Source organism: Pongo abelii, chromosome 10 (assembly GCF_028885655.2).
Source record: "Pongo abelii isolate AG06213 chromosome 10, NHGRI_mPonAbe1-v2.0_pri, whole genome shotgun sequence".
Lineage (NCBI taxonomy): Eukaryota > Metazoa > Chordata > Mammalia > Primates > Hominidae > Pongo > Pongo abelii.
The window spans coordinates 62,039,575-62,052,211 of record NC_071995.2 but is presented as its reverse complement, the minus strand read 5'-3'; the positions used below and the strand labels follow the sequence as shown (position 1 = coordinate 62,052,211).

General features: G+C 39.6%; 1 protein-coding gene across 2 annotated transcripts in view; it reads right to left on the bottom strand.

Moving 5' to 3' along the window:
- The window catches only part of SRGAP1 (SLIT-ROBO Rho GTPase activating protein 1), a 318,022-nt gene that overhangs the window by 51,635 nt on the left and 253,750 nt on the right, over positions 1-12,637 (bottom strand). For both annotated transcript variants that reach the window (XM_009247985.3, XM_024256709.2), the window contains exons 9-11: positions 11,599-11,796; positions 10,327-10,411; positions 3,670-3,697 (exon numbers count right to left, since the gene is read on the bottom strand). In XM_009247985.3, coding sequence (XP_009246260.2) covers positions 3,670-3,697; positions 10,327-10,411; positions 11,599-11,796 — 311 coding nt within the window. The remainder of the gene's footprint in view (positions 1-3,669; positions 3,698-10,326; positions 10,412-11,598; positions 11,797-12,637) is intronic.

The window sequence follows — 12,637 nt, the reverse complement described above, 5'->3', positions numbered from 1 at the left end:
GAGTCCCCCTTTGTTTTCCAGGCTGGTCTTGAACTCCTGGGCTCAAAAGATCCTTCCACCTTGGCCTCCCAAAGTGCTGGGATTATATGCGTGAGCCACCTCACTCAGCCCAGCAAACCAATGCAAGTAACATCACATCTGTTCGATACCCCTCCAGTAGTAATGGGATTTTATTTTATGCAAAAGTAACTATTAATGGGTCACAAGTGAAAAAAATAGTTTGGGTTCACTGCTCTTTCTAATTTGGGGGACATACAGGCTCGCATGAGTTATTATTTCTTTAGAACAAACTATTCCACCACCTAAATATCTGAGGATGTACTCGTTTATGCCACTGCAGACTCTCTTCCTCTCCAGTCTGCCCATTTGCTCTGGTGAATAAACCATTCTCTCTGACATATGCACATCTAGTGCAGCATGTAGTATATTTAGAAACTGTGACACCTTGCCCTGTGACTGCAGAGAAGGAACCTCTTCTGCTCTCTCCCGTTAGTGGAAAGAAGGCCAGAATTACCTGACTCAACTTCTACTACTGCACTGAATGAAATACATGGAAGGAGAGCCCTGAGACCTGTCTCTGGATGTTTTAATGTAAAACTCCTCTTTAACTGCAAGGCTTATAGGAGGATACACACCACACCAGGAAATTGTGTAAAGCCCTTCATTAAGCTTCAGACTCCAGGAAAATTTATCTTTTTTAGTTCATTTAGCTTAAGTTCAGAAAGTCTCGTTCATATACCAGATCCCAAGAAGTTACGTGGAAGCCTGACTAGCTTCCTAAGACACTATCATGTATGGAAACAAACCTACTGGTACAGCCTTCCATAGCTAAATTCTAAGACCCTCCCAGCAGATGGGCTCATATGATGAACAAGGTGCACAGCAAGCAGCACCTGAAGTCATACAGTGCTGGCGAGGTTAAAAGAAGCCTTTGCGAGTGTCTAGGAGAGAATATGGAAACTTCTACCAGGCAACATATCATCTCCCGTCACGGATGAAATTTCTGAGATCTCTTTTATACACTGAGTTCTGGCCATTCATAGAGGAAATAATCTGATAGGTGTAAAAAGAACAAAACAACCAACCACCAAAGCGTTTAACCCTACATACTTGATTTCATCCACTCCTTTCACTATTTTAAAAGTGTTTTAAAATGTGGATTTCATTTTTATTCAGGTATGGTGAGGCCAACGATCAGGAGACAACTACCACTGAAAAGATAGTTTGTTAAAGAGTTGGGGATGTGCCCCATCACCAGGGAGGCCACAGAAGGAAGCACCAGGGTTGGTCAGGAGGCAGAAGGCACAAAGGAAAATGTGGGCAAGAGTCTTTAGTCCCTCCAGTGGGAAACACTGGAGGGAATGGGAGAAGCTGGGCAAGCAGGTTTAGAATAGGCTAGTTGGAATGATTCCAGTGGGCTTTGGGGCATAGGGACTATCCCTAAGTTGTCCCATACCTGGCCTTGGGGTGATTAGGGAAGGGGAATAGTGGCCCTGAGTGTCAGAACCATGAAGGAGGTGGTTGGAGGTAGGTTCTCTGGATCACCTGGCTTGCATACAAAAGGCACACTTGGCAAGCCAGTTCTTACTACTGCTAGGAATTGGCTAATCCCGGGAGGGGCAGTACTTCCGGGGTCAGAAAGGCCCCAATATACCAAAGCATTAAAAAACTAGAAAATGTGGTTATTACAGTAAGGTCCACGAGAGCTTCACATCTGGTGATATCTGGAGAAGCTGACAAAGCTAAGGAGATTAGAATTTTGTTTGGTCACTGATTCACAGAGCAAGCCAATCTTGTAGACGGAGCCAAAAACCTCCAATGCACTGAATCATTGTCCCCGCATGACTGGGAGATGCAGGGTAATGCTGGCTAACGGAGGGATATCTTTTGAGTCTTCTACCAAAGGCCTGAAAATCACCTCTGTAGAATTCTATAGTACGGTAAACGTGAACACATGCAAGTTGTGAGAGGAACTTGGAATGAAAACGAACTGCCTCAGTGCTTATCAAAGTAATTTCCATGGCAGAGGTCCGATGATTCTTGCTCTGCTACACCCACATCAAGTGAACAGAGCCAGGGACGTTCAACATTCCAATTGTGTGACTCATTCTGATTCTGTGGCTACCACATGACTTCCTGATAATTTGGTTTCCTACAGAGGATGCCCACATGAGAGGAAGTACTGGTCAGGTTGATGTGAATATCTAGTCTATTTGGCAATTATAGCTCTCATGGCAAATTAATATATTTCCATTTCTGCTTTTTAAAAAAATCTCTTCTTTTGAATTGCCTTACATTAATTATAATTGAGAAACAACAGGTAAAATAATTGATAGTGCAAGGAGATGCTATAGGTAAAAAACATCTCTATAAGCTGCATATTACCAGGTCGAGGTTATAGTCTTCTTTTTCACTGACATAGTGAAGAAAAACCTCAGTGTTTTTTTTTCTTTTGTTAGGTTTGGAAAAGTCAGGAGCTGTATCTTTCTAGTTGGTTTACCATGAAGTACGAGGGGCTTCCTTATGAATAAGCTGCCCCGCAATAACATTATAGATCCTTGAAAGTCAACTTGCCAATTACTGCAACAGATATACCAGTGTTCTAAATGCCTCTTATTTCAAAGAGAACTCAATTTCAAAAATGCAACATCTTGCTATGCTAATTAGATAATTTCTGTCTGTTGCACAAATGGTGACATAGAAAAATAAAAGTTGCCACAAACTTTCCCCAACCCAAATCAGAATCTGCTGCCCAAATGGCTTTCCTTTCTTGTAGTAGCTTCACAATCCTCCCCTGAATGAAGAAAGTACAATATGGGAGTATGTGTTAAAAGTTAAATGTTTAAAGTGAATCGAAATGGAGAATATATAGACAGCTAAAATCCTAAAGATATTCAATATAGCTCAAATTTTTATTTTTGTTTTTTATTTTTATTTTTTGAGATGGAGTCTCGCTCTTGCCCAGGCTGGAGTGCGGTGGCGCAATCTCGGCTCACTGCAACCTCCGCCTGCCGGGTTCAAGTGATTTTCCTGCCCCAGCCTCCTGAGTAGCTGGGATTACAGGCGCACACCACCAAGCCCGGCTAATTTTTTGGTATTTTTAGTAGAGACGGGGTTTCACCACGTTGGCCAGGCTGGTCGTGAGCTCTTGACCTCAGGTGATCCACCCTCCTCAGTCTCCCAAAGTGCTGGGATTACAGGCTGAGCCACTGCACCCGGCCAGCTCTAATTTTCATATGACTAAAGGAAAATAGGAACAGAAAATAATTATACTTTCCACTTACTTATGCAGTAGATGTACACATCATATTGTTTTTTTTTTTTAAATTAAACTATCAAATCAAAAGTCCTGTCACACTATTTAGAAACACTTAAAAAGTGTTCTGGATTAGATAAACCAAGCTGGTTTAACTTAGGTTTTTGTTACTGTCTCTGCCTATTAAAGAGCTTCACAATTCCAGAGGGAAACAAAAATAAGCCAGAACATACCTAGTCTTGTAAGAAGCCCAAACATTTCATGTTGCTATGCTTTTTGCTATGCTTTGTCAAGCCAAAACTATCTCCCGTATTCATGAACAAAATATGTTAATTCTTTCAGCATTGAAATGGTTGCTTCTTGTTAAAGAGAAAGTGAAATATGCTGTAAGTTATGATAAAATATTTTCCTACCTTGTAGTCATATATTCAGCTCTATGACCTGCAGGAAAAAAATTTAAAGTAAGTAAACTGAAAGGAATCAGTGGAATGTATGTGGTACTCTTTTGTATCTCCTATCCGGTATTTTAAAACACTGAGTTTATAATAACTTACACGTTTTTGTGGCAGAAAACATGAGGATAGCATATGAAGATAGACACATAATTCAGAGTAAACATTTCATAAAATCTATACATAAAATTTAATAAATTCTATAGATTTGAGAATCATGTTTCACTTGGCAATTTGAGGCTGGTTTTTTTTTTGTTTTTGTTGTTGTTTTTTCAGAAAAGAAACAAGAATAGCTGCTTGATCATAACTGTAAGCCCAAAAATGAAATACAAATAAGACATATCCAAGATTTACATGTTAGTTATTCTCTCTGTTTTGATTGACACTTGTTGGGGAAAAGGATGGGTTCAAATAGAGTTGGGAGGGTTCAATTTTCCTTAGACTAAGTTGGTGTTCTTTCTATAATATGAATCAGGGGACTGGAGAGAAGCTGTATTCTGTAATCAAAAATGACATTTGCGAATATTAAAGTACAAGGACATTAAATGATACTACATTCCACCAACTTGTAAGCTAAAAGCCTTTCACAGAGTTCTCTGTCCATTAAAACATCAACTTGTTTTACATTTGGGTTTCTTGACTTGTTTGAAGTAACAGGGCTGAATTTTTGTAGTGCTCCGACAATCTGCAATAATTTCAAGTTTGCACGTGTTTATCGGTTGCTTTGTACGTTTAGGGCGGAGTAGTGGGAAGGAATGTGGGAAACGTTGAACCATTCAGCTGGTTTGTTTGCAAAATAACGATATGGTCCTGAAACACCTTGAAAATATAGCTGGCAGGGGATGGTCACGTTGCAGCACAAATAGCTAAGCTCAGCCTATCATATCATAATGCAGTGATTCAGATTTCTAGGGCAAGGCCAACATGACAATGGTAAAGAAAGCTGGCTTGTTGGGAACTGTGAACCAACACTCCCAGGCTGCAGTAGAGCCTTTGATTCTATTATCTCCTCTTGAATAACAAATAACATAAAGGATTTGGTTAATATCTATTGATTAAATAGGGGGAAACAGTTAAAATCTGAGACTACCTTTCTTCACATAGGGCCAGGCCACAGTAAAAATGTTGGCAGAATGAGTTCATGGACATGACTTGAAGTGGGGATGAAGGGAAGGGAAGAATCTCCTCTTCCTCCTCTTCCCAGTTCTACTTATTTAAGTTATAAGTCCCTTCCTTTTGCTGGCCTTCTGCTACCTTGGAGGAGAAGAAAAAGGTGAAGGTGTACACAGAACTTCAGAATAATTTATAGCTATTCATGAATGGGAGTGAAGGTCTACTGAGAAGTAGAGTGGGCAGATGGTGAGCTGACTGTGGTATGTGGTGCCTTACGGGATATCCTAATGGAAGTGTTCGGCAGGAAGCTGGCTATACAGGGTTAGAGCACAGAGAAAAGACAGGGCTGGAGATAAAGATGTGAGAGTCACCACCATTTAGGTTGTGTTGGGTCCAAGGGAGCCACGTAAGATCACCCAGTGTGAGGCAGTAGAATGTGCAAAGGGTTGAGGGTAGAGAAACTGTCTGGCTTGTGCTGTATTATGTTGTTATGTTGCATACTTTATGACAGCATTAAGTCTAATTAGGTATGATGCAATATATATTAGTAACAACAATAAAAACAGCAATGATGTCTAATATTTATTAGACACCATTATAAACACTTTATATTACATATATTAACTCACGATTTTCACAACGACTTTATGAGGTAGCTTCTATTATTATCCTTATTTTACAGAAAAGACTGAGCATATAGAAAAGTGACTTGCCCAAGGTCACGCTATTAGTATGGGGTGGGTGTGGCACTCAGGTCCAAGTTCGTTTTAATCCCAGTCCTGAGCTCCCAGGAACTATAATGTACTAGCTCCCAAGCACTATAATGTACCACCTTTAAAAACGTAAGTCTTTTTTCCTGGCAAATACTTTGAAAGATCTTAGAAGAAAGGTAGGGATTATGGCTTACAATTCTGTCTGCCTCACATGCCTAAAGCCAAATACAAAATACTGAATATTTAAATAAATTTAATAAACTCTATAAATATGTACATTATTAAATTAATATCTATAAATGTAAATTTGATAACATAGGTAATCACTTTCAAGTGATTCAATGGTAATGATGCCAATGAGAATTCCTTAGAAATGAAATGTGTTATAACTTTGAAATTCTGCTATTTTTGTTACAATATCCTAACAAATTATTCCTTAGATTTAGAAAATGATATGTAAAATGCTTAAAATTATTTTGCTCCATCCATCCATAGTTAATAGTATAAGATAAAAAATTAAAAACCTATAAAAGATACATTTTGAATAATGAACCAAGAGCGAGCTTGGCAAGAACTATCATTCACAGTATAACCACACTACCACATCCATCGTTTTTTCAGCTAACAGTCCTGAGTGTGTCTCAACTGATGAATGAGGTTTTATTTTTTAATCAGTATCATCATTAATAGATCAATAACACACAAGCTTAGAAGACTCTTCTTCCCAGAGAAATGTGAAAGCTTCCAGCAGTCTGAGGATTAGATTTCAATCATTTTCTTTGGAAAGCTACTTAATTATTAAAAACAACGGACCACTCCTTCCCCTCGCCACACCCCACAACATGCAAGCCATTTTGAAGGAAAAAAATAACCCAGGCTTAACTTGTTCTTGGTTCAAACATTTTTTTTCAGCTACTCTTAAATTTCACTCGAGAATTATTAAGTGAATTATTTTTCACACCTAAATGCATTTTTATCTCCTACATATAGTTAATGGGATAACCAAAATACAGTTTGATGGCAATTTGATATTTTAAAAAAGGAGATAAAATACTTAAAATGTGTATGGCTCAAATGAGACACAGGCATCCTGGATTTGCTCCCTAATGAATGGCTGACGAGAACTCCTGGCATTACTTTCCAGTCCTTTTTCTTCCTTAAGAATACCAACTACTGCAGTGCTTTTCTAAAAAACCATAATTACTCACAATCAGCTTCCCTTTTGAAAGTATACTTGTACTCCTACTCAAAGACAGACAATGGATTGTATGAAGATAACCTATTAAATTCCTTTGTCAGAAACCTTATGCCCAGGGCAAGAAGCAATAAAATATGGAGCTCAGCTCCTAGTATCAGATTTTTTGTTTAGCAAAATTGCACTGATATTTGCACCCCCTTAACTCCAAATGCTGCATACAAAGAAGCCAATGTGAACATTAAGGCTCATTACTGAAAAAGAAAAAAAAAATCAGTGCCTCAGTTTTATAGATGTATATCTCATTTACTGTGGTCAATTTAACTTCTATGATTTAAAAACAAATGACATCACAAAAAGATACAATGGTGTTGCTGAGGGATGAAGAAAATGATAATGATGAGTTTGGTCTTAACAACTCATTGCGTGTTTCTATTTCAGTAGTTTTCAAAGATTTGGAATTCTGAATTTTGACAGTGCCACTTTAAGAGCCCAATCTAGTTGCTTCACAATGTTGTAAATCAAAGAACTTACTGGGCCATTGGCAGCCTACCAAAAAGCGAGCAGTAAGGCAGGCCAAACACATGTCTGTAGTTACAGATTCAGCTGTGTACAAGCAACTGCTAAATCTTCGGGTTGGGCTCTATTTGTTTTACTATGAAGGCAGTTTTTGCAGCCGTGAGTCTAGTATACTTCAGAGAGGTGATTTCTATATAAAAAGTCAGGACTGTCCCCAAACATACCACTGAATCCTGTACTAGTAACCCTATTACACCAAATCTGGGCTCAGATTCCTCCATAAGAGCTCACCATGGGATTACTTCACTATGGGATGGGCGCCATTAACTCTCCTGGTCTCCTTTGATGTAGCCTATTAACATGAAGAGGGCTTGCACAGAAAGCCAGCAGGCTTATAATGGTTGAGCTAAAAGGTGGGGCATGTCTCCCATGCTCAGCTTTTCTCTGGGCAAATTTGCCAGTGTCATATCCAGGCAGTGACCAGCAATTGGTGTGCCACCCAGCCTGCAAAAGGGGCAGGGCTAGGAAGCAGAGACGTCTGCAACCAGTGGGCAGAGGCTAGTGTGCCTGCTGCTGATGGATGAAAGCCATCCAGTTTCTTCTGCAGCGTAAATGGAATCCTGTGAAGGTTTTATACACCTCAGCACAGCTTGTGTCCCTGGTATACCAGAGCCCGTTGAAAAAAATTCCAAGATAAAGAAATCCTGAGCTGGGCACGGTGGCCCACGCCTGTAATCTCAGCACTTTGGGAGGCTGAGGTGGGTGGATCCTGAGGTCAGGAGTTCGAGACCAGCCTGGCCAACATGGTGAGACCCCGTCTCTACTAAAAATACAAAATTAGCTGGGCGTGGTGGCAAATGCCTGTAATCCCAGCTACTCAGCAGGCAAGGCTGGAGAATCACTTAAACCCAGGAGGTGGAGGTTGCAGTGAGCTGAGATTGCGCAACTGCACTCCCGCCTGGGCGATGAGAGTGAAACTCCATCTCAAAAAAAAAAAAAAAGAAAATTCTGGCTTGCAGTTCACAAAGTATAATACAGATTTATGCAGTTCATCAGCTAAAGACGGAATTTGGCATGTGGACTCAATAAATTGTCTAGAATATAGCCCCATCCAATAATGACATGTAAAAGAATATTAACCACTGGGGCTTTCTCTCTAGGAGACACAAGAGAATCCATGTTGAATAGGTACCATAAAAGTTTCAGAATGTGGCCCCAAGCATGTTAACACATGTGTCTGCAAGCAGTGCCAAGAATGAATTCCCCCACTACTTCATGCTCTCAAACACAATTTCTAAAGTGGTATCCATCCTCATAGGGTAGGACTTTGTGCCTGTAAGCATTCATCTACACTTAAGATAATTTATGCTTTGGGCCTGGCAACTGACCTTGAGGGCATCACTTGAAATATCAGGCATTTGTGAAAAATTGAAAAAAAAAGACCTTACATGATACTGTGAGGGAAAAAAGAAAAAACAGGACACAATTGTGAGAAAACTATTCAAAGATAAAAAGACTTTTTTTTTTTTTTTTTAAAGTTCAAACCTACAGAAGAGTTAAAAGAGAAGTACAGGAAGCATCCTTATCCCCTTCATGTAGATTTTCCGGCTGTTAATGTTTGCCACATTGACTGTACCTTCTTTCTCTCTCCCTCTTTTTTTTTTTAGAACCATTTGAAGGTAAGTTGCAGACATCATGACACTTTAGCAAGCATTTCTTAAGAATAAGAATGTTCTTCTTTATAATCACAATACCATTATCATATCTAGGAAAATTAACACTAATTCAATAATATTATTTAATATAGTCTGTACTTCAACGTCCCTAATTGTTCTTAAAATGTCTTTCATAACTTTTGCTTTTCGATTCAGTATCTAATTTAATCTAGTGTGTGAAGGTTCATACATTGTATTTGGTTATTTTATTTTTTAATGACACTCTTTAGTAGTTTAAGTGTTGCTTTTTTTTTTTTTTCCTTCTAGGTGTAATTGGCCTTTTCATCCTAACTGTGTCAGACATGGTTCTTAGGTTATGATAACCTTTCTCCATGTGGTCATTCCCTGAGGATGATGAGTTCTTTGGTGGAAACCAGGAGATAAGGTGATGGAAACTTTATGGTTAAGGAAGGTTCCAGAATTGTGGGAGGCAAGAATTTAGCTCTAAGAGGGGCAATCTCTTTTTTGACCTGAGTTACTCACACAACTCAGTCCTCTCGTTTCCCACTCCCTTCCACGTTCTCTTTTACTTTTTCTAACTTCTGGCAGGGTCTAGTGTGAATAAAAGATAAAGTTACAGACTATGAAGCACTTAAGACAGGAACTTGGCTTGTATTTATTTTTTTCCTTTTAAATTTCATAAAGACAAAGAGAAACATTAACATTTATACAGTCCCCTTTGCCTGTATTCCCATGCCTCCCCTCAGTTTCCTCATTTGTAAAAATGGAGAAATTATTAGCGCACAGTAAAATATACAACTCAGAACAAAGCCTGGCGCAGAGAAAGCCTTACAAGTGTTAGCTGTTGCTGTTGTTTTTGTTACTATTATTAGACATAGCAATCTACTTATACTGTAAGATTGTTTCTCAACTACAGCCAATGCCTACTGGAAGAAAAAAATCACCCAAACTGGTTTAACTGGTTTCCAGAGTCTAAACAGGCAACAGATGGAACAACAAATACTCGCCCATTAAAACAAACAGGGGTGGGGTTGGAAGGGTGCAGAAGTCTGAGAAGGGAAGGAAGAAGAGACTGGGGGGTCAGCAGGTAGGGGAGGGGCAGTGTCTCCAGACTTTTCTACGATCAGGAGCACCACGATCTGAAGATCCCTCCCTAGGAGCTCGGTATTGACTTTCCAGCCCTCCCTAGATTTCACTATGCTTCCTCAAGGTTAGCACCATGCTTTAAAAGAAAATCGTGCCAGGAGACCTTGATCATGACATACACAAACGAAACCAAATCTAAACACAGAGTGTCCTTTGCTTCTTAAAGCACAAATATACAATTCATACACTTTCTGGAATATATACATGATACGACGTATCATCCAGGTCATCTTCCCATACATTTCGGATAACTCACCTTCTCCCAGGGTCCTCTGCAGCAAGTCATGTTTGGCTTGAAGTTTTGTGATGAGATTACTGCCTTCCAAATATTCTCTGAGTTTCTGCAAAAGGCAAGAATAATTTTTAAATCTGTTTTTTTTTTTTTGTTTTTTGTTTTTTTTTTGAGACAGAGTTTCGTTCTTGTCGCCCAGGCTGGAGTGCAGTGGCGCGATCTTGGCTCACTGCAACCTCTGCCTCTGGGGTTCAAGCGACTCTCCTGCCTCAGCCTCCTGAGTAGCTGGGATTGTAAGTGCCCGCCACAACACCTGGCTAATTTTTCTATTTTTAGTAGAGATGGGGTTTCTCCGTATTGGCCAGGCTTGTCTTGAACTCTTGACCTCAGGTGATCTGCCTGCCTCGGCCTCCCAAAGTGCTGGGATTACAGGTGTGAGCCACCGCACCCAGCCTAATTTTTAATTTTTAAAAATTATTCAATGTCAAGGAACTTTTCATAGATCTAAAATCCAGCCATTTTGATCTTCTAGACCCTAGAAACTTGTTACTTGAAGTGTGGTCTGCAGACCAGAAGCAATAGCCAACCCTTGGGAGCCTAGGAGAGATGCACACTGTCAGGTTCCTTTTGTACCAGACCTCTGGAAATAAGAACTGGCACTTTCACCAGCTCTCCTGGTGACATGTATGGATATTAAAGTTTAAAAGTACTGTGTGTTTTTAAATTTTAGAGTTGGGGTCTCACTCTCTTGCCCAGGCTGGAGTGCAGTAGAGTGATCTCAGCTCACTGCAACCTCTACCTCCTGGGCTTAAGCGATCCTCTCGCCTCAGCCTCCCAAGTAGCTAGGACTACAATTGCACATCATTATGCCTGCCGGCTAATTTATATATCTATATAAATATAAAAAAATATATAAATATATATAAAAATATAAATATATATATGTTTTGTAGAGACAGGGTTCTGCCATGATGCCCAGGCTGGTCCCAAACTCCTGGGCTCAAATGATCCTCCCACCTTAGCCTCCCAGGTGTTGGGATTAGAGGGGTGAGCCCCTGTGCCCAGCTAAAAGTACTTTTATACCAGTCCTCTAACTAACTAAATAACTCCTAACTAACTAACTCCTAAATAACTCCTAAACTCTTTCCGAGACTGACTCAATCAGGAACTCTGATGGTAGACAGGAGTCTATTTTAACAAAAGGAACCCCAGATGGTTCTGATGTGACTATAGAAGTGGCACTTGGGAATCCTAGATCTGAGCTCTGTAGAGTGGCTTGGGAAGTGGCGGGCACACCATGAAGTAGAACTGTTCAGTTTCCTGCTGGTTGGCTCTTCTCTTGGCGATGCTGGGTTTACTCAGGTAGGTTTCAGAGACAGTGGACTTCACAGATTCTGTGGAACGACTGTGCTGGAAGCATTCAGAAACATCATAGTCCTCGATGGTGACCATATCTTGTATCGTCTGCAAGGTGGCTTCAGTCGTTTTCTTAACCTGGGAATAGAAATACATTTCTCACGTTAGCACATTATTTCGTGAATCCCACAAACAGGGAGAGTCCACTCTGTCAGGCAGAGATGAGGACACAGGGCCTGCCCCCGCCAAATTCACAGTCTATTAGGAGAGAAACAAAGGTAAAAAACACTCCATATCACCAGTTTAAGGGAATGATTTCTTCAAAATCATCCTAAGGAGGTTATCACTTTATATTTCAGTCCTTATAAATCTCATATATTACTGGGTACTCTCTCAATTACTTTTTTGTCTTAACATTTTCAATTGAAGTCAAACTACATATAGAAAAATACACAGACTATAAGTGTGCAGCTTGATGATGAATTATCACAAAGGGAATACACCTATGTGAGTAACAATCAGACCAAGAAAAAGTATATTACGAGACTGCTTGTGCCTCTCCCAATTACCATACACCTATACCCTCTCCTTCTCCATTACCTGGATTTCTAAGATTAGATATTAGCTTTGCCCTTTCTTGCACTTTACATGAATGAAATCCTACACGATGTATAATTTTTGTCTTCCTTTTGCTCAACATGAGATACACTCATTTCTTGTGAGTATATTTCACTGCTATTCATTGTAGGAATACACTGTAATTCATCCATTTTACTATTGATAGATGATTTTTTTTAGTTGTGGGCTATTTTGAATAATGCTGCTATAAACACATTTTTGTTTAGTCACACATATATGAATAGAATTGCTGCTTAACTGTTTTCCAAAATGATTGTAATTTACATTCTCACCAGCAGAGTGGAAGAATCCCTGCTATTCCACATCCTCATCAACAGTTGGTATTGTCAGTCTTTCTTTT